The sequence below is a fragment of the Elgaria multicarinata genome, chromosome 5 (assembly GCF_023053635.1).
Source record: "Elgaria multicarinata webbii isolate HBS135686 ecotype San Diego chromosome 5, rElgMul1.1.pri, whole genome shotgun sequence".
In the NCBI taxonomy this organism is placed as follows: domain Eukaryota; kingdom Metazoa; phylum Chordata; class Lepidosauria; order Squamata; family Anguidae; genus Elgaria; species Elgaria multicarinata.
This window is the reverse complement of record NC_086175.1, coordinates 107149677-107172332: the sequence shown is the minus strand read 5'-3', so window position 1 is coordinate 107172332 and position 22656 is coordinate 107149677. Positions and strand designations below refer to the sequence as shown.

General features: G+C 39.2%; 1 protein-coding gene across 1 annotated transcript in view; it reads left to right on the top strand.

Moving 5' to 3' along the window:
• Positions 1-22656, top strand: part of NBEA (neurobeachin) — a 459425-nt gene that overhangs the window by 260593 nt on the left and 176176 nt on the right. The window contains exon 39 of the mRNA XM_063126967.1: positions 9034-9177. Coding sequence (XP_062983037.1) covers positions 9034-9177 — 144 coding nt within the window. The remainder of the gene's footprint in view (positions 1-9033; positions 9178-22656) is intronic.

The following is a 22656-nucleotide window of genomic DNA, read 5'->3' as shown; positions in this document are numbered from 1 at the left end:
TAGACATGATGTTAACTAATGAAAGATATGTACAATGTGGGTCAAATTATCTGGATACACTACTCATGAGATTTTCACTGACAAATGCAGCTTATGAGGTCAGAAGTCATTGCTCTGTTTGACCATTACTGTAAGTACCTCACCACTGAGAATGAAGATAATAATCAGGATTTGTCATAAATATTAAATTATCCTTAAAATAAGTGGAATAAATTATCTATTGTTGGATTTAGAACACAACAAACAATGTTATTTCTCAGTAAGGCAAGATAGGAATGCTCATATTATTCTTATTTTAAAAATGGACAATGTGTAGCAATTTTAAGTGCAGAATAATAAATCCTTCTATTTAAGTACATTTCAAATATAAAATACTACCTATTTCTCCCTTTGTTACTCCCTTGTTTTCTTTAGAGTTCTTTTACAAACTTGAAAATATCAAAGTCTTTTTGACAATTCGGAGGGCTGCAGTCCTTATCAGCCTCCAGAATAATGACTCCTGTATGAAAATCTTCAATTTTTAGAGCCCATTTAAGCAAGTGTGCCGTATCAGAATTCAGTTAGGAAATAAGATTTGCAGAAAAGTTCAAAGGCATGTTCTTGATTATATTCAATATTAAATAACAAAGTTGATATGGAGAGCAAGGAGATAACGATCCTTGCCCAAGCTTAGTATGTAGTTAAACTGTAGATTACACTACCACAAGATGTGCTGATGGCCGCCAACTTGGATGGCTATAAAAGGGCGTTAGAAAAATTAATGGAGGATAACTCTATCAGTGGCTACTTGTCATGATGGCTCGACATTACCTCCAGTATCAGAAGCCATATGCCTCTCAATACCAGTTGCTGGGGAATAGAAGCCCTGTTTGTGGGCTTCTCATGGGCATCTTTAACTTTTATAAACTGCCCAGAGAGCTTCGGCTATGGGGCGGTATATAAATGTAAATCATCATCATCATCATCATCATCATCATCATCATCTGCTCGGCCACTGTGGGAATAGAATACTGAACTAGCTAGGCTAAATAAATAAAATACAACATTTGTATACTGCTCCACATATAAACAGATTATGTAGCAGTAAACAATAAAAAAAATAAGTTTATAAAAACAATAACAATAAAGGAAGGCTTCTTGAAATAGATATGTTCAGCGGGTAGTGAATACAACACAGTGTTAGTGCCCGATTCTCCTTCAGGGGCAGGGAGTTCCACAGAAATGGAGCCCTCTACACTGAAGGCTGTATTCCGGGTGGGCTCCAACAGGCCATAGGTCCATGTGGAACTACTAGAGCATCTTGTCGGATGACCCCAGTGTCTGAGCAGGTTAATAAGGGAGAAGGTGCTCTCGCAAGTATCCTGGTCCCAATATTTTTTAGGGCTTTTGTTCTTGTGTTCATAAGCTTAAAAGTCCCATGGTATTATTTCCTCTAAAAGCATAATTTCTTCTCGGGTGGTTGAGTGCCCATCAGTTTGTAAATGAAACAGATCCATCCAAAAATAAATACGTTATTTCCACTTACTGGGGGTACTCCATAGCTTTGGAGAAGTATATGTGTTTCCAAACTGAAATGAAAATAATGTTTTAAGAAATGGCCTGACAAGTTTCTTGGAGGTACAGAATGTTGAGGTGTCAGTGGAGGGGTGGGGTGGGATGGCGAAGGCAGGAGAGGAAGAAGAGCGTAGCCTGCTCAAGCTCCTAACAGCTTAAATATCCTTGAGGGCGAATTAGGATTGGAGTAATGTGTACCATAATTTCTGTCTGTGCACTATTTAGGTATGTTTCAGGAAGCAGGAAAGGAAGGATACTTCTCCCCCCCTTTCCCCATCATCCAGAAATCTTGCTATATAGCTATACAATGTTCAGATTCAATCTAAACTTATATACTCTTACTAGCAACAGCTCTCCAGGGTCTAAGGCAGTTTTCATGAATTTGTAAAGCAACTGCTGTGGTTGACAGCTGCTCAAACTGTGAGCCAAGCCTGAGACAGCAGTTATATAAGGCAAACAGGGCCCCTATTGGATTCTCAGATCATGTGACCCAGCTGGGCTGACATGCTGCAGTACACCGTTGGCCATGATCAGTATGATATTGTAGAACTGAGCAACAAGAATGAGTCCATCAGCTCCTCTGCCTCTGCCATGCCGTGGTTGTGGTATGAGTGAGGTTCATGGGCCCAGCTGCCAGACACCCTGGTTTCAGCCTGCTGGCACTTTGCAATCACATGATTGCATCCTTTTAATTGCTCCCAGTTGAATTCATTTTGCATTTACCTTACAATATTAAATATTAATAATTTGCCAAAAGTGCAATAATTCTGCTTAGGAAAAGGGAAAATGCTTTTCAGGTAATGAAATACATTATCTCTTAAGTGTTACGTCATTAGTACCATTAAATAAAATAATGGGCCTTAAAAAATTAGGCTAAAATGTAATACAGGCTTAGGTACCTTCAGAAAGACAAAACGTCATATAAGTGTCCAGGAGAGTCAAACTTCACAAAAACATCTTTATTCTTTAAAGTACTTTTTAAAATTAAATGCAGCGTTTTATTGTGAAGCAGACAGACTTTAGTTATGTCAAAACACTCTTTTAGGAGCCACATAAAGCTGTAAAAGACGGTATATGAAAAGGCATTCTTTAAAAAAAGAAATCACCATCCCATGAAGCTGATTTCCAGATGTTTGGAAACATTAGAATTTCCTGTCAGTACATTTAGGTAACACTAAAATGAGTTAACTTTCCATTCTGCCAGCCCTCTTCAAAGATGAAAGAGAACTCTCTGCATAAATTGCCTTATCTATAATTCACTGAAGTAAGCTGTGGAATGAACTCTGAAAGAAGCAGAACTCTCCCTTGGCTTGTATCACAGCTTCTAAGCAAACTTTACTTTTATTTCCCCTCTATCTTTAAAATGAAATTAGTGACCTTAAAAGTTGAATGGATGTTAATGAGTGATGATGTTGAGTGGTTTGTTTGAACTGAGTTATATGTTTGGTTTGGATTTGAGTTTTTTTGTTTTTGTTTTTTGCTTTTACTCTTCAAAAGTCTACCCATGTCTGAAATAAGCCACATTATGAGTACACATTTATTCAAGTAGCCTTGAACTGACTTCTTGTAAGCATGGACACAGCAGGTTATCTTTGAAGCTTAGCTTGCATACCTAGTACCAGCTGTGACCTGAAGAATCCAAATGAGAATTTACAAGTTTAAATGAAATTTGAGAGGAAAATATGGCTATTACCAAAATATATGTTGGCATGCTATATTCAAAAATCTCTGTATCTTTATATTTTATGGTTCTTGCTTGTTTTGTGTGTGTTTTTGTAGAGAGAGAGAGAGAGAGAGAGAGAGAGAGAGAGAGAGGGAGAGATTATTCTTTTTAATGAGAGCACTCCTTATTCCACGGGAAAAAATGGTCTAGTTCTCTGATTTAACTGAGTTTGAATTAATGCACATATCTATTACTTTCAGGTCATTCATTTGAGGTGTGTGTGTGTTTCATTGAGGAGAAAGAAACTCTTAAGGTGCAAAGGCCTACAGTTCCCGAGCTGAGGCATGCTGGGAGTTGTAGGCCTTTTTTTGTCTAACCGGCAAAGGACTGCACCTTAAGAGTTTCTTTCTGGGAGTTTCTTTATGGAAGTTGTAGGCCTTCATGTCTTCTTATTTTAAATTATAATGGTTATGGTATGGCATCATTCCTCCATTATATCACATGCAAATACCTTAGAAAATCATTTTAACAATTTAGATTATTCACTGATAAATAAAAAAATACAGTTGTTGAGAGGATAAAGGGGCTGCTTGTATAAACAATTGCTTTTCTAACAATTCTTTTTTTTATGGGGTCATGTTAGTCTTAGGACAGACTTCAGTGTACAACCACTTTATTCTAAAGAAAGCTTTGCAGTAGACCAATAGACGACCTTGTCACTCCACCAGAGAAAGTGATTTGTGAATTTCCATCCAGTTCAAGTTTCAAACAGGGAACTTCAGTGTCCTTACATGTTCCTAAATATAGGTATGTAGGTCAAATTTTTAAGGCCAGAATAAAATATGAGGAACTTGCATCAGCAATTATTTAGCTGTATCAAAAATAGAGTAAAAGCAATCTTTGTGAATTGTTTTTATCCTCTTTTTCTTATGACTATCAGAAGGTGTAACTTCCAAAAGCTTCTAGGCCATTGAAAAAAATTCATATCCCTATTTGATTAATCGCTTGGCTTGTGACCTGAAATAAACATCTAACAAAAAATGCCATCACCATTGTAATTTAGCCAGGAGCATACTGAGTCATATACATATAGGAAATTATGCACATTTAAAGAATATGTTTAAATACTTTGCTGAATATGGATCAAAGTGGCACTTGCATCCTAAACACATTATATAGAAGTTCTAATTAACTACAATGGCATTTCTGTGTATTACAAGTTGTAGAACTTTCAAAAGAATTGTAAGGCATCAATCCCAAAGCTTGTTCCTCTTTTAATACTAATGCTGTATATTTTAGAATAAGTCAAATTCATTACCACTTGGCTCATTTGTATTACAACTTCATACTTAAAAGAAGAGTCATTAAATTTATTTATTTATTTATTTCATTATTCATTCATTTATTTCAAATAAATAATAAAGAGTGGTTTTATTTATTATGTTAGTGATTGTGAGTAGGAGTTCTAAATTACAGAGGAATAGCTATATTATCTTGTTGCAACAAAAACCATAAAATCTTGTGCCATGTTAAAGACTAACAAATATATTGTGACATAATATAGTTTATGCATCAGATGCATTATTTATTATCCTCAGTTGGCAGACACACCACACACTGTATTTAATTCTGGTGTGATTAGTTAGGCTTTGTGTACCACCCTTTGTGTACCACCCTGGCATCTGTAAGGATGAAGGGCAGTTTAAAAATATTTTAAAAAATTTAATAGCTACATAATATACAGATGGGAGAAAAACTTATAATCATTGCTAAAAGACCATGAAGTGCAAAGGTTGTAGAAATTTGGGGCTGACAGAGAAAAAATGTGCCTGGGTTCAGACAACACAATAGTCAACGGTTGGTTATTTAACCCACTCTGGGATATCGTGTTGGGTGGAGGGCATCGTTGTTTATTTCTATTATTATTTATTATTATTTATTTATATAGCACCATCAATGTACATGGTGCTGTACAGAGTAAAACAATAAATAACAAGACCCTGCCGCATAGGCTTACATTCTAATAAAATCATAATAAAACAATAAGGGGGGGAAGAGAATGCACCAAACAGGCAGTATAAAAGTCAGAACAAAATCAAGTTTTAAAAGCTTTAGGAAAAAGAAAAGTTTTTAGCTGAGCTTTAAAAGCTGCGATTGAACTTGTAGTTCTCAAATGTTCTGGAAGAGCGTTCCAGGCGTAAGGGGCAGCCGAAGAAAATGGACGAAGCCGAGCAAGGGAAGTAGAGACCATTGGGCAGGTGAGAGACATGGCATTAGAGGAGCGAAGAGCACGAGCGGGGCAATAGTGTGAGATGAGAGAGGAAAGATAGGAAGGAGCTAGACAGTGAAAAGCTTTGTAGGTCAACAGGAGAAGTTTATATTGGATTCTGAAGTGAATTGGAAGCCAATGAAGAGATTTCAGAAGTGGAGTAACATGGTCAGAGCGGTGAGCCAAGAAGATGATCTTAGCAGCAGAGTGGTGAACAGAAACCAATGGACTGATGTGAGAAGAAGGAAGGCCAGTGAGAAGAAGGTTGCAGTAGTCCAACCGAGAAATAACGAATGCATGAACAAGAGTCTTGGCAGAAGAGACAGACAAAAATGATCGAATCCTGGCAATATTATACAGGAAAAAACGACAGGATTTAGCTACTGTCTCAATATGAGGAATAAAGGAGAGCGAGGAATCAAATATAAAGCCAAGACTACGAGCTTCCTTGACTGGAGTAAGTGTAACATTATTGACAGTAAGAGAGAAAAAGAGATGAGGAGAAGGTTTAGGAGGAAAAACAAGCAATTCAGTCTTTGCCATATTAAGTTTCAAACGACGATGAAGCAACCAAGCTGAGATATCTGAAAAATTTCCTCATCCACAGAGTCACAAGGCAAAAGTGGTCAAAGCGGTCTCTTTTCAGTAGCTGCCACTCTAGACCAGCCAGCAGGATAGATTTTTGGCAGCAATGGTTGATAGGATACTAGCAGAAGGATTGAGGTGGGGGAGAGAGGGCAGGGGATCCTAATTCGCACCACAGTTGATTTTTATCATGTTGTATAGGGAGTACCCCCTGGATAACCAACTGTCGAGTTGATTATTACCCACCATTGACTATCATTTTGTCCAAACACAGCCTGTGTGTACACTCTACAATATCTATTTTAATGGTGCTGAATTCTCCAGGCTATGCAGAAGTATTCATCCAGGTTTTCAGCTTTGAAAATGGTGTCCATTATTGCACATACTGTTATTTTTCCTATTAAATTTAGATCCTTTTTTCACTTAAAAAAGGTATATCATCTCATAGAAATAAATAGCTTAATCCATAGAAGGCTGTTTGTGGATGATGATGATGATGATGATGATGATGATGATGATGTCCTGTCATCCATAAAGTCGCTTTTTCAGGTCCACAACCCATTTTCCCCCAGAGTCTCTTATTTATTTATATGTTTAAAGAATTTTTATGCCGGTCCTCAGTGCCCTGCAACAAGGATCCTGGATTAGTTTACAATCTATTAGTAAAAGAACTTCCTTTCCCACATGCTTACAGTTAAAAAGACATGACATACAAGGAAAGTGGATGGGGACAGAAAAAGGAAAACAGTACTTTTCAGCAGGGCTGGGGAATGGCTCTGCTTTGCCTCTGATATCTCCTGGTGGGGGAGGTTCAGGTGGAATTGGCCCTGGTTTTCCCTCAGCCTATGAGCCTCGTGTGGCGCAGAGCAGTAAAGCAGCAGTTTCTGCAGCTGAAACTCTCCCCACGGCCTGAGTTCGATCCCAGCGGAAGCTGGTTTCAGGCAGCAGGCTCGAGTCAACTCAGCCTTCCATCCTCCCGAGGTCGGTAAAATGAGTACCCAGTTAGCTGGGGGAAAGGTAATAATGGCCGGGGAAGGCAACGGCAAACCACCCCGCTATAAGGCCTGCCAAGAAAATGTCAGTGAAAGCTGGCATCCCTCCAAGAGTCAGCAATGACTCAGTGCTTGCACGAGAGGTTCCTTTCCTTTCCTTTCCTTTCCCTCAGCCTATTCCTATCTCCCTTACTTCTTCTTATCCATTTGCAAATGCTGTTCCTCTGCACAATCCCCAAATAACTTTTTATATAATCTACTTAGTCGAAAATCAGTTTTTTTATTGATTGATTGATTGATTGATTGATTGCATTTCTATACCGCCCAATAGCCGGAGGTTTGAGGGTTCAGAAGACAAAGAAACTGAACCAAATTCTATCGCTTCTGCATTCTGTTACTTTTGGGCCCATAGGGTATCTAGCTGGAATCCGAAGAACCATACAACTAGTTCCACATGTCCAAGGGGTATTAATGCTTGTGTTCTTCAAACAACAGTTTACATGCCTTCATGGCAACTGGCTTTTGAAGTGAAGAGCACTTTCAAAAGCAGCTTGTTATGTGGCATGTGGGGGGTCAGGTTTGATGTGCAAAGGTCAAAGATCCCACTGAACACATTGTCAAGTGGGTACTACTTTGGATCCCAGCCCATGTTTTACAAAACATAGTGAAGGGTAAAAAGCCTTACAGAACTGTTGGAATCCATGATAACTAGAAGAAAATATTATTATCTATATTATTTCATAAGAGACTAACACTAAAATATTTTCTCCCGGCTTTCTAATGATTCAGAGATCGTCTTTGTCAAAATTGGCACCTGAGAATAGTTATAAACAAGAGATTATGTAATTATATTTATTTTGTTTACTCTTAATAGTAAGATACAAATATGTTAATTAAATTAACTTATGATGCTTTCTCTTGTAGTTTTATTCTGTTAGAATTGCTAACACGAAGTATAGCTTAAAGCCAAATATATCTTTAAAGTGTGCCTAGGTGATTCTATAGCAAAACTGGAGATCATGAGCTTCTATCTTTTATTTTGAGATCTTTTCTAAAACTATTCAGGAATACGCAATTACAACATCTGTGACAGATCTGTTTTTAACGTATTTCGTATTTCGAACTCCGAGGAGATCTGGTGGTCTGTAGAACTTGCTTGTTAATTTCCTGATGAATGGGTAGTGAGGCCAAGAAGTGCACTCAGTACGACATGTCTTCTGAAGATAGATGATCTCAAATAAATTCTATTCCCAATCAATTTTTGATTTGTTAGGTGTTAAACCACTTCTTTGTAAGGACAGTGTTTATAAGCCTTGTAATGAGACAGCCCTCTGAGACATTACCTCTTCTTTCTGTAATTTTGATAAATGGAACTCTAATTCATAAAGGATACAATGATTGAAGGGCAACTTTCGGTCTCCTACGTTTTCATTTAGATAAATGCTCAAGATATTGTAGCAAACTGAGGTATATCCAACTGAATGACAAATTTAAAGAAAAGCCCAGCCAAAGAGCTTCAATCAAACAAAGCATCCCAGTTCTATATTTCTTTCAGATAAATGTATGTTAAATATTGTAAAACAAAATTGATTTCAGAAAGATTGATATAAATTGTTAATCTGCACATTTGCCAGATTCACCCAACTGTCTACTACAGTATATTACTTCTACAGATACATTGTCAGATTGCCATAAACAGGATAAATGCCAGCAATGTGACAAGGTAGTAAAACAGGTTAGAACCTTCTAGTCTGAAGTTTACATCTGTGTTTTCATAATATCTGCTAGAACACCTTTTGTTCTCCAAAAACACACTATATCGTGCATGAAAAGTTTTTGAAAGCCTGTTTTGAGGTATATTTTTGTCAATTGATTAATTCTATTCATGTCCTATTAGAAAACATGCACTGAGTGTTTAGAGTGATCCAAAGCTCAAATAAAATTTTATAATATTTTTAACCTTTTCATAGGCACTGAAGAAGATGTAGTGAAGTCAAAGAAAACCTTCCGAAGTCAAGCTGTAGTCAATCAGAATGCTGAAACTGAGCTCATGCTAGAAGGGGATGATGATGCTGTCAGCCTGCTCCAAGAGAAGGAGATTGACAACCTTGCAGGTAAAAACCCATTTTTTTATTATTAACAAAGTAAATAAATGATATAAAAACTGAGCTGTTTTTCTAAAATTTACCCTCTGTCTCTTATATTAGCATTCATTTAGGATAGGGACTTGTGTCATTTTGGGAAATGTTTATGCTGTACAAAGTTGTATACAGTTGTGATCTAACTTATCTTCAATACAACTTTATAAAAGATTGGATAGTTTGAGATCACCTGACGAACTGGGATGACTTATATCCAAACACATCATAAAATCTATTGCATTACACTGACATCTGGCACAAAAAAGCTCACTCCATATTGCAGAAAAATAATATGATTGGAAAAAATTAGACATATCAAATGAATTTACTGTAAAAAAAATGGGGAAGAGAGGAACCAGATGTACCAGTTACATTTAAAAATATCCAAGTAAAAACCCCGATGTGAATACTTCATTTTAGGGATGTTTACAAAACATTGCCCATTTGAATAAGAAGAGTACCTTTTGGGAGTGTTTACATTGAATTCACTCAAAAAGAACCATTTTATGCAATCCCAATAAATGGAATAAATGCATTGCATGAAGTCTCATCTGTGTTAGTATTGTAATAAAGAACTATTAAAATCTGTGTTCTGTTTCAATGCCTGGAGAAGAGGAAAGTATTTCTCACTAGGTCCATTGTAGAACACACCTGGCTGACCAAGCATCTCTAGCTGGCTGCCCCGTTCTCTACCTCTTTCTCCTCCTTGTATCATCAGATGCCCTTATCTGTCTATGCTGCTTCTGTGGGCAATCAGAACTACAGCCTTGGCTTTCCTATTAATAATACTTTGCATATTACAGTTGCCACATGTAGATAAACCGCCCAGAGAGCCCTGGCTATGGGAGCAATATATAAGTGTAATAAATAAATAAATACAATGCCTAGATATTGGGTCTAAGAGCCAGGTCATAGGAAGTGTGATTGGCCCATGCAGCCATTTGAATAAAACTGTTTTAAAGCTTCATTGTTTTAGAGTGATTGCTTACCATATGCACGCTGTCATCAGAAAACCAAAAGTGGAAGCTATTGCACCCCAGCCTTCCTCAGCCTGCTGCCCTCCAGCTGTTTTGGACTTCAACTCCCATTAGCCCCAGCCAGCATGGCCATTGGTCAGGGATCCTGGGAGAGTTGTAGTCTAAAATATCTTGAGAGTACCAGATATTTAAGCTGATTTCACCGACAAGCTGAACTCTTTAAGCTGATTTCACTTACAAGCATACCATGTTATTATTAACTTTTTTGTTTTCCCATGTGAACTTGTGTTAGGATACTTGCACAATAAATAGACTAGCCTTCTTTAAAAAGAAACAGAAATAGAAACAGTTATATTAAGAATTGATCCCTTGTATTCCATTTAAATAAAACATACTAAAATCATGGTAATTGATGAAGGAATAAATTTATTAATTGACTGATTTGATTTTTTTATCTGGCCTTTCTACCAAGAAAAATAATACTCAGGGTGGTTAATCCTATTATGATCCCCTAACATAAAAAGAGTTAATTCTGGGGCATTGACAAAGCCTTCAACACAAAAAATAAGGGTGATTGTAAATCTCTTTTATGAGAACAGAATGGTTGAATAGATATCCCATTTTTTCCAACCATCTCTCTTTCATTCAGTAGCCTACTGTATAGTTACTGTCTGCCAATTAATCTAGAAAACATTTAGGGCGACTCAGACTTTCTTCTAGATTTCAACAGGCTGAAGGAAACTGAAGGTGCTTGACAGTTGTTAGAGATCAAAAGAAAATTTCTGCTAAACTGAAAATTCAAAGGGAAATTATTAGAGTACGTGAAATGTTAAATATCTACTTCATCATCATTTATTTGTACCCTGCTTTTCCCTTCAGAAGGAGGTCCAAAGCGGTAAACAATATGGTCATACAGAAACAAATACAATGGTATCAAATAAACTATCAAAAGATAACAATATGAAAAAATTATCTAAGAATAAAAATGTTACAATAAACCAATAAACAAACTTTCCATTCAAGATGACAATAAGGCACTGAATAAATCCAAAATTAATTAATAAAACAAACAATGTGATAATGCAAACCACAGTTTAACCAAAAATATCAATTTAATTTATTTATTTAATTACATTTATATCCCGCTGTTTTTCCAACAAGGAACCCAAGGCAGTGTACATAATCCTCATCGTCCTCTGCATTTTATCCTAACAACAACCCTGTGAGGTAGGTTGGGCTGAGTGTCTGTGACAGGCCCAAAGTCACCCATTGGGCTTCCATGGCCATTTGGTGACTAGAACCCAGATCTCCTGACTCCCAGCTCAACACTCTAACCACTATACCACTCTGGCAAATATGCACTGGTAAATATAAACTTATATGCCATTCCAGCAATTAATACTTGAAACTTCTGGACATGCAATTAAGAGACAAATTTACCCTAGAGCCAGCAGAAGCTAAGGCAAAAATTAGGCACAACCAACTACTTATTTCATCATACTTATTTAAAATATAGGAGCCATGTTTAAGTAATTGGAATACTAGAACAGTTATTCAAGATGTACTAATTAATGATTTATAAAAGTACACAAACCAATTTATACTAGCAATATGCAGTACTTTGTTAGTTCAGAAAAAATGTGTAATATTACATTTTTTATCACTTTTGAAGTTTGTAGTAGAGTCAAATGTAGATTGGGATTAATCAATGCAGTATATCCATGGGCAATATATATAATGCATGTTTGTTCTTATTTCAATAAAAAAATGATGTTATACAGCAATAAACAATAAGATAGCATTTATTGCTAATACATTTTGTATATATTAGTTAGACCATTTCTTAGTTATAGGTACCAGAACTGCCTCGATCTAAAGTTCAGGTCATAAACGCTATAACATGTTAAAACCTCAGTCCTATTTCAATTAATACAGTAGTGGTATAACTCATTACATTATATAAAAGAGATAACCGAGTTCCTATGAGCTCCATGCAAACATCCTCATTTTGCTAAGAGCCTCAAAACACACAGCCCGTACTGCTACTCAACTTCTTATCTACCTCCTGCACAGCCTTCATTCCCTAGCATTTTCTCCACAGTCGTACTAGGAATCCCCATCTCACTTCTACCCATTTCCCCAAGCCCCAATGACCATACTTTCTCTTACCCAGAGCCATTCGATCTACCACTTCTTCTTATGCCCCAGCAAGTTTTGATCAGGTGAATCCTTGTCCCTGTAACAGTGGCTCCTACATTGCTACTTTGCATCTGGCACAGGAAATGGGAAAGACCAAATCTCTAGGGCAAATAAACACTGTAGGCTTTCGGGTCACTTTCAGGAATCATAGCTTGGCTACTTTTTAAGTACAACTAAAGTATATAGGAATGTTTGCATTTACTTGAAAGGGTTAGGATTTCAGCCACACATAATCCTATTACAGTTAAATGGACTTTAAAATCTGATAAATAATCTTAAGATGTTAAGAGCAGCAACAGTGTAGCTAGCTAATGAAGTATGCTCAGTTTTAAAAGAAAACTCTGTATTTCGTTGTCTCATTGCATAATTATAAATGTTTCGCAATTTTCTGTTTCAATTTTAGCTCCTAAATTTCTTCCCAGACTGTTCATTTCAAGAGGCAAGTTGTTTATTGATAAATCACTGAGAGAGATCAATAACTTATAGCACTTTTTGATAACTAAAACTGTAAATCAGCAGCATCTCAGTTCGCACAATTGTAGTAATAGATAGTTATTAATTCTTTTATATTACTTGTTTATTTTCTAAGTCGTAAGTTTTACACATGATTTCATTAATTTTTCTAAAGAATAATTGTACTAACTTTTAAGTGCTGAAGATGTGTTTCCCATTATAAAATTGTGTTCCTAGTGTGCAATAGTTATTTACTGTTAGGTAGTATATTAAGATAATAAGAGTGAAGCCTTTCTTTTCTCTTTTAACATCTGTAATAATAATGACCTGGCCTTTATGGGAGATTCAGCAATATTGACCAAAGTAACCTGCAGAGCATATGGGAATGTATGAAGCTGTCTTGCAGTGTACTTAGTCAGATCATTGGCATATTTAACTCAGTGCTGCCTTCTCAAACTGGCAATGGTCCTTCAAGGACTCCGGTAGAGGGCCTTCTCAGTCCTGTTACCTGAAATCCTTTGAAGTGGAGGAGTAGCTGGTTGTCTCTTAAAAATGAGAGTGCTGCAAATCCCACCCTCCCAAGCCATTTCTACCACTTGTCTCCTTGGCTCCACCTACCCAAAGCTCTTCATGCATCTTCCAGCTCACCTCTGTCCATGATATGAAAATGAAAATATTCTTGTCCTGAGGCAATATTCCTCTGACTGCTAGATGCTGAGGGCAGGCAGAATTTCTTCACACTCATAAATTAACTTTTGGAATTCACTGGTGCAAGGTGTGGTGATCGCTGCTAGCTTATAATGCTTTTAAAAAGGATTAGATCAATTTGTGGAACATGAGCTATCAACAGCTATTGCTCATGATAGCTAAATGGAGGCTTCATGGTCAGAAGCAATATATCGCTGAATATCAGGTGCTAAAGACAAACAGAGGAGGCTATAATCTTTACAGTGCCTTTGAACTTTCAGGGGAATCTGGCTGACGCATATTCTTCCAAGCTATGTCCAAAAATTCACTTCCCCAGATGCCATCCCTTGATGCCCAGTTCATTTTCTAATTCATTTCTCCTTCTGCTGCTTCTCCCCAAAAAGAAAAAAGAAAACAAGTTTGTCTAACCATTAACTCTGTCTCCCCTGGTCATGTTCTTTAACGCAGAAACCCTGGTCCCTATTTTTCTCATTTTGTTCAAAATCAAATGTGAGGAGGATTTCTCCCCCTCAGTCTTTTCCCAAGTAAGCAGACCAATCGTAACACCTCTGTTTAGTGGTGGTGGTGGTGGTGGTGGTGGTGGTAGCAGTAGTAATAGTAGTATTTTTAGCTGCTTTTCAGGACTATGGCAGTAAGATACAAGACATAACTGCCAGAGTAGTAAGCATACAGAAAATGTTGCAAAACTGCACTGAACACAAATTCAATTGAAGGCATCTTTTTTTTAAGTCTTTACTGCTCACTTAATCATCTGTACAGAAGGGACTACTGGGAACATGAAGCCATTTGGGGCTTTAAAGTTAAGACCAGCACTTTGAATTGTGACTGGAAACTTACTGGCAACCAGTGCAGTTGACACAAAACAGGAATTCTGTTTATTGACTTCCTAGTCCAGCCCCAGCACCTGGATGACTTCTCCCAGTGTCTTCATATAGCTGCTGAAGAGCAATAAGGATAGAATGGACCCTTGTGGCACTCCATAAGCCAAATGTGGTGGTATGCTACCTTCTAATACTGACCATCGATGAAGGACTGGAACCATCACATTATCTCCTAATCTGAGGCCCAAAAGAGCAATTCAAAGGTGTCAAATACTGCTGATAGATTCAGAATAATCACGTGGTTTGTGCTCCCACCATCTAGTCCACAATGCAAGTCACCTGTTAGGCAAGAAAAGCAGTTTCCATCCCAAACCCAGGCCAGAATATGGACTGGGATGGATCTAAAAAATCAGTTTCCTCCAAAACCGCCTGGAGTTAAGAAGTTTTCAGATGAGAGAATAAAAGTGCGTAATAGTAAAATGGCCAGTTGCTGTCCACCACTGCAACAAGTAGCAAGCATGTGTCTATTACTCATACCTTTATCATCATGCCAGAGCACTTAACAATAGTCTATCAGACCTTGCAGAAAATAAATCTTTTTGGTCTCACTCCTATAGTATAATAGTTCCAGCACTAGCACACACTCTGAGTTTTAAAAAATTCCAACTAATTTAACATTGTGCAAGTTGCACATATATGTGCTGGTTGTTAAAGATCCCCTTTCTATGATGGCACATGATATGCAGGGGGTGGAGGGGAAAGCTGCCAGTGTCTCTGTGGCTGAGCTAAGGGCCTATTCCAAGTAAATCTAAAATGGATCCATAACACAAGGAAACCACACTTCTTTAAAGGATCCATCAGTTGGCTGTGAACATGATAGTTGATTTACTGGAAATAATGTCATGGTAAAGACATTAAAAGATTTAGGAATTATATATTTGCATACCTGCTGTACAAAGCTAGTTTGTGCATATAGACCCTCTAAACACACTGCTTTCTTGCTTCCCTGGTACTAAGCAAAGTATAGAACTATGACATGTTAGCTTTCTCTCAAGATCACCTTAGTACCAATGGTGATGGCATTGTGTGACATGAGTTCTTCCCAGCTTGCAGTGGCATTGCTAAAGCTGACAGGGAGTCAGCATTTTCCTGCCATTGTCTGTTCCATCCCAGTGTCACGGCAGATCTCTGCCTTCTACCATCTCTCTCCAATGTATGTGCAGGGGTGGGGGCGGGGAGAGGAAAGTAAGTGCTCCATAGTTCTCTCATTTTGTCTCAACCCTGCTCTTCATGACAGCCCTTGGATTATGATTGGCAGTTGTGTACAGAGCTTGTCATCCCCACCCTGTTGCCTATTATCCAGATAGCTAGCAATGCTGGTCTGATGTGTTCTATCCCATCTCTGGGAAACAAAGCAGAGCTCTATGTCTGCTCATCAACACCTGCCCCTTTCTCATAGTTGGTACAGAACATTTGAACTGGAAAAGCTATAATGCATTGTTGTGTTGCCAGAAAGAGAGAAACATGGAATCATAGAATTGTGGAGTTGGAAGGGACCACAAGGATCATCTAGTCTAACCCTGTGCAATGTATGGGAAAACCATCCATGAGAGATGGATGTCCAGCCTCTTCTTAAAAACCTCCAGAGATGGAGATCCCAAATCCTCCATAGGTAGACTCTTCCACTGTTGTACAGATCTTACTGTCAGGAAGTTTTTCCTTGCAGCAGGTTATATATGAGGCCTCTGTCTTCTTCCTTAACAGAAAGAGGGGAGTGAGAGATGGAGAGCATGGGCAGCCTGTCTAATTCCAGCTCCCACCTTTTTTCTGGTTTCCAGCTGGAAGATAGAATGAAACTGGAGTTTGGTTATCCATCCTGGAAGCAGATGAGAAAGAGTAAGCAGAGCAGGAAGTGTGCGACTGTTCTCTATCTAATTATTTAATTACTTAAAAAGCTAGCTAGTTTATACAATTTAAATATTCATCAGTACTATTCTTCAGTGTGAGAATATAAGAGCAGTCATACTGGATTAGACCAAAAACATGTCATGCATCCTGTTCTCATATCGCTTGTATTCCCCAGTAACTGGTATCAAGAGGTATACTGTCTCTGATACTGGTGGTAATATATAGCCATCATGAAGTCATGAATTTGTCTAAGTCTCTTTTAAAGCCAATCAAGTTGGCAGCCATTGCTACATCTTGTAAAATTCCATAGTTAAACTCTGCACTGTATGAAGCAATACTTCCTTTTGTCTATCCTTCCCACCATTTTGCTTTATTGGATGACTCCTAGGAAGCCAGGAAGCCATGTATAGGATTGCAGCCTTGGTATCATATTGCATGTAAAATCAGCTTTCAAGTATACTAGTTTGTTTTTGACTGATTCAAGTGACAACATAACCTACTGCTTCTGCAGTCCACATAAAATGTCATGAATGTAAATTGTATGACAAGGATGAAAACTTGATTGACAAGCAAAGTGCTGTTTTCTGACCAAGACTTAACTCATCTATTTTTACTTACCAAATGTTTTTATGAGTATACTGTAACATCCAGTGGCTTTGTGAAGAACATAGTCATAGTAAAATGTTGAGAGGAAAAAAGAACAAATATAAAATCTTGTAGTAAATTCTGTATCTGAAATGGTCACAATCTCTGTGCCAGATGCAGATGATTAAAAGTATTCTCGGCCATTGTTGATACATGATCACCTGGCATCAGATGAGAGGAGCTTTTAACTTTGTTCACAGACATGTTAAATCCATGTGAACTGTTAGTTTTTAGCACAGTTCAAAAGCATTGTTTCAACTTTATCTACACTAGAAAGCAAGAACTCACATTTTTCACAGTGTCATGGTGCAAAATCATAGTTTAGGTTGGATCTGCAGAGTGGTTTCAGTTGTTTTAATAGCCAAATCATTGCATAAGTTTCCTGTAAGGGAGGGAATCCAAAGTTAACTAAAATAAGCACAACTCAGTAGATGCCTTCCAGTACATAAACCCAAAATATTTTTTAAAATTTTCAGAAAGATAAATATATACACAGAGGAAATGCTTTCTCTGTAAACATGTAGAAATTATGTAAGTGTTTAGAAATAACATACTCCTGAATTTATATGTAAGTTTTGCTTGAAATCAGGGCTATGCTATAATGCCATATGGTAGACTTTGCTATATAATATTAAACTATCTTTCCTGTACTTTTAAAAAGATTATTTTATTGCGTACCTCGGTAATCATATCAGTCTTGAAACCTTTTATTCACCAATTTGTCATAAAAAGGCATTATTTTTTGAGATATAGTCCTACTGGCAAGAACTGAGCTGTTGGAATGGTTTAGTGTTTGTTTGTTTTTTGGCAAAGGTGATCAGGAAAACAGTTCTTGAAAATTTAAATTTAAATGGTTATGCAAAAAGCCAAATTTCACTGCCTCTTATGTATCAGGGGTGAGGTGGGAAGAGAATCTGAGAATTTGAGGTATATGGTATGTTCTTAGACTATCTGTAAGAGCCAAGAGTTTGCTATAAATGTTCTTACTTTACAGCGTACAGGTTAGCTAATTCACGTTACTTCATTTCTTTGGTCATTTTTCTTTAAATAATATTATGAGTCTATATAGCAAGGAGATACTCCAAGATCACTAACTGGTTTATGGATTGCAGCTGTATGATGCATTCTTTCTTTGGTTTGTAAACTAGCCATAACTTTATAAGCTGTATTGGGAGATAATTATCTGCCTTTTTTTCTTTTGATATAAATATGACATAATTCCAAGGAATTCTCCCAAGTTTGCTTTAAGATTAGGTATAATAGTAAAAATAGAAACAAAGAGCCTGATACGGTCCACTGGGGACATAGGGCCATCATTCATAGAGCAATCCCATAGGCTCAAGAGAGCCCCATATCTGTGCTCCCTCCCCACCTACATGTGCACAGGTAATGCAAAGATATGAGGAACTGGAGGTCTGAACATATGTCCTTTATCCAATCCAGCCATCCCTTTTGTCCCAATATGATATGCTTCAGAGTATGAGTAATTTGCTCTGAGCAGGGGAGAGTTGGATGAGGATATGGGAGACACTACTTCTGTTCACCATTGTGTGCATACAGGTGAGAAGTGGGGGTAGGACTCCGAAGCTACAAGACTTCTCTGTGTGAGTGCTACACTTGCAGTGGACTGATTATGTTCCATGTATCTACAACTTGTAGAATATACTATATGGCTCTTGTACATGGTCACTGACACTGACTTTACATTCCCATGCCTTTCTAATTATTGCCACTTTGCAATACTCTAAGTAAGTAATCTTCCCGATGATGTAGATACATTTAAAAAATGACTTAGAAGTTATTTCTGAACCAAGCAGCACCATGATCTTACAGATATTTATTTAAAACCAAATCCTATTGCTTCAAGTTAAGTTTACTTGGAGTGGATGGCAATATATCTTCAGTAGCCATCCTATCTGAAAATGGGCCATAACTTCTATAATACATTGTTGTTTGGGAAGAATTCCCTTCCATTATGTTAAAGAATAAACAGTTATTTTGAATATTTATTTTAATTTAGTAATGGGGGAGAATGATTTCGGATTAGTTGTGTTTTAGAATGGATGGATGAATGGATATTTGTTTAATCACATTTCTGAATTTTATGAATACTTTGGAAAGCATTATTCTTTTGAAAACATCTCCATTATGTATCACAACTTATTTTTGTTGCATTAAAGCAGATACTACATTCTTAGGTTTAAATTATTATGATTTTATAATGAAAATCTAGTTACATATTTATTCTCTGATTTGGTACTGCAGTAGGGTACAACACACCTTGTCAAATTTTAAAAACTGACAAAACCTTACTGGTGGATTAAAATATGTAAATCACTGAAAGCTATCTGAAGAGTTTAATTGTAATAGCACCGAGAGGTCCCATATTTCAATTGAATTGTTTTATGAGCTATTTTATGTTCCAAATACTTCCACTGAAATTAGTAGCACTATTCTAGAAGCTACATAAATCTGTGTTAATAATCTCCAGGAAAAGGAAGCAACCTAAGGAGCACTACCTCTGTGCAATCTCCATACCCATTTGGTTCTGGTGGGGCTCAAGCAATTGTACCTCAAATCCACATCCTGTTGGATTTAGTAGAAAATCCTACTAATAGTAGAATTCACCCAGATGCAGATTCTTGCTCTGCTTAAAGCAGTGACTTCGGTAACTTTGCAAAAATAAGGAAAAATAATGTTTTTTCCTTATTTATTCCAATTCTCTCTCTCCCCCTCTCCCCCTCTCTCTCTCTATAAAAATCAGGCGAGGAGAGCTTAAATGTTAATACCATTCAGATGTTACAAGTGCGATTTTTTTTTATTTTATGTATTTATGTATTTATTTATTTATTTTTGAAAGGCCAGCCACTAGAGCTAAAACGCCAGCGGGTGTTTCTGTAGCATACCTGCTGCTCAATCTTATGCTATACCTGTTTTCTGAAAAGTAATTCCCAACGAGTTCACTGGGACTTCTACCCCAATTAGCCTTAGGTTGCAATCCACCTCGAAATGCTGGTGGAGAATTCAGGGGTCGGCTTGCCTGGGAGCGTTGCTTCCTGGATTCTGCCCTTAACTTCTCTGGGCTCGTAAAACTTCAATTGCATCGACCGGCCTTCATTATACCTCCACCAATCAACCCAACCAAAGACAACATTTGTCGTCGTCCCCCGTCTCCCCCGGTGATCCGCACCCTGCTTCTTTCCTCTAACATCACGGCCGTTTTATTTTATTTTATTGTAGTGCGAAGCGTTCCTCTTTCCCTTCCGTTTCGCAATGCAGCGCGCGTGCTCCACATTGCCCATCGGAGCCTTTTGTTGCGGTTTCATCCTGGCTTCCAAGTGAGCCCAGGGCGTGGAGAAGTCTGTCTCGTTTCCACCGCCCGCTCTGCTTCGGGACTCCGAAGAGGAAGCCCTGCTCGGAAGCCAAAGTGCGGCAAGCCGCTGCCTCTTTCCTCTTTGTTCTGCAGGCAGCAGCCGAGGGACAACAAAGCGCACTGTCCTCCGGACGAGTTGAGGCCATGAGAGAGGCGTGGGCGCAGGTGGGGCTGGGGGCGTCTTGAGCGCCCCTTGAGCTTAAGAGGTTTCGCGGGGCCCCGATCTAAACGTCACCTGGCTCTGGGTTCCCCACGCTTAGGCGTTTCTATTTTTTTAGAGAAACGTTTGTTGCCCTGTTCCGTTCGGTGCCCTGGGCAGCGCCTGCCCGGCTCCCCAGGTCTCTGCCGCGCGCGCCTTTGGAGATGGAGAGTCAGGTGCGCTGCGCTTTTGTTTTGGTGGCCACCGACAAGCGGAGCTAAGGCTGCCCGCCTCTCCCGGGGCATATGGAAAAGCTGCACTATTTTGATTATGCCTTGTGTAAACATTTTAACGTCGGATCCTTAAAATCCAGAGCCTATCCCAAAGGGGATTAAACTATAATCCTCTCGCTCTATAGCTGTAGTGGATTAATTTCGTATTCTCTCAGTGGCTGGTTTGCTCCCTGAAGGCTATAACAAAAAGACTCAGCGCTCCTTAAATGTGCCGTGGTATTGGGAGTTGTAATTGGAGATTTCCAAAGGACAAGTATAGAAATGACATACTATTAAGACTGAATGTTTCATTCTGTGCCTTTGCAAAGATACTGGGAGTGAGGCGGGGTGAGGGGATGAGGGAGTTCAGAGACTCTGACAGAGAGTGAGAGGAGAGAGAGAGAGATGAAGGCTCAAGGCTAGGCTCAGGTTAAGGGCATCTTGCCTTTCCACCATACTGCCTAGTGAGAGAATGTGGCACCTGCCACCATCTCACCTGCAGCCTGGTGGGGGGAATTGGGCTCAGTGGGCACAGTCTTTCCCCGTGTTGCCCAGAGAGAGGGGGGCTAATGAGCAGAGGTGGAGGCAGCAGCAGCAGCTGCTCAGGCCAATTGCAGCCCTCCTGGAGCAACCTTCACACTAGGTGATGCTACTGGGGTCAGTTCTCCCCTGCACACCATGGAAGGAAGGAAGAGAGCCAGGCAGGCATCTGCTGCTGCCTCCTGCTCCTTCTCTTGCTCACCCTCTGGGTAGTTCAGCTGGGCCCAGTCCTCCGGGCTGAACTGCCCAGAGAGAAAAGGCGAGTGAACAGGAAGGGGAGGTGGCTTCCCTTGCAAAGAGCAGCGACACCCTCTGGGAAGCAGACTGCCTGGGCCCAGCAGGCCCAAACGCCCTTGTTGCAGGGCCCAGACTTACATACAGCTGCGCCTGCAAGGGGAAGCCACTTTGTCTCACTCCCGCATGTGCTGTCACTAGGCACACCTCCCCATCACATCACAAAAAAGAGCGAGAGAGCAGGGGGCCTTTCTTCCTCAGCACACCACCCAAAGCAGAAAGGAGGCAGAGAGTCAGACAAGCGGGGCACAGATGCATTGTTCCTGCAAGGGGGAACTGACTGCCCCTTTGGGCCCCATTTTCTTTTCCATGCCACCCAGACAGGGAACGAAGGAGTACAACTGCTCCTGGAAAGAGTAGCCACCACCTTTTCTTGCTCAAGCTTGTGCTTTCTTTAGGCCTAACCTTCCTCTCCTGCTCATCCCAGAGTGAGAGGGCAGGTGAGCAATGGGGGCAGCTGCAACCACCACACACTTCTGCGGGGGAGCAGGAGGCAGCTGCCCTTTGCCACCTGCCCTGGGAGTTCCTGCAGTTCCTGCCTCAGGCAAGAGCACACAGCCCAAGTCTCCGTCTAGGCCTCTGTGGGAGAGGGGAGTGTATCCTGCACCTATGAGTCACCTCTGGGCACAGGGGCTCAGCAGCTTCCACCCTGATAGCGCTGACCCTGCTTTCAGTCTCTGAAAGATTGCTGGATAACATCAAGACTTAACAACATGGATCTCCGCTGTAAAATAATCAGGAATATTGGTGCTCCTTAGCAATACAGACACCTCCTTTCTCCTCCACTCCCCAAATGTTAATGGAAACATCATGCGATTCTTTAACACTGTTTTTAGTAGTAGCTGTTTTTGCCTATTTCAGACCTGTATTAGGTTTCACAAGGTCATTTGCTCAAATCGCTTGGAAGTGTGGGGGTGTCTTGCAAGCCCTTTGCCTAGAAATCTCTAAGATGTACTTATTTCCGGGAGCAGGGTTTTTTTGTTTTTTTTAATTAAACCCTCCACTAACCAGTGCCATTCATTGTTTATTCTCTTTGGCGCCCCAGGCCTCACAAGCACCCAAGATTTAGGCATTCTCTTGGGTTGTGTGTGTGTGGGTGTTTCCTTGTTATAGTCTTTGGCCT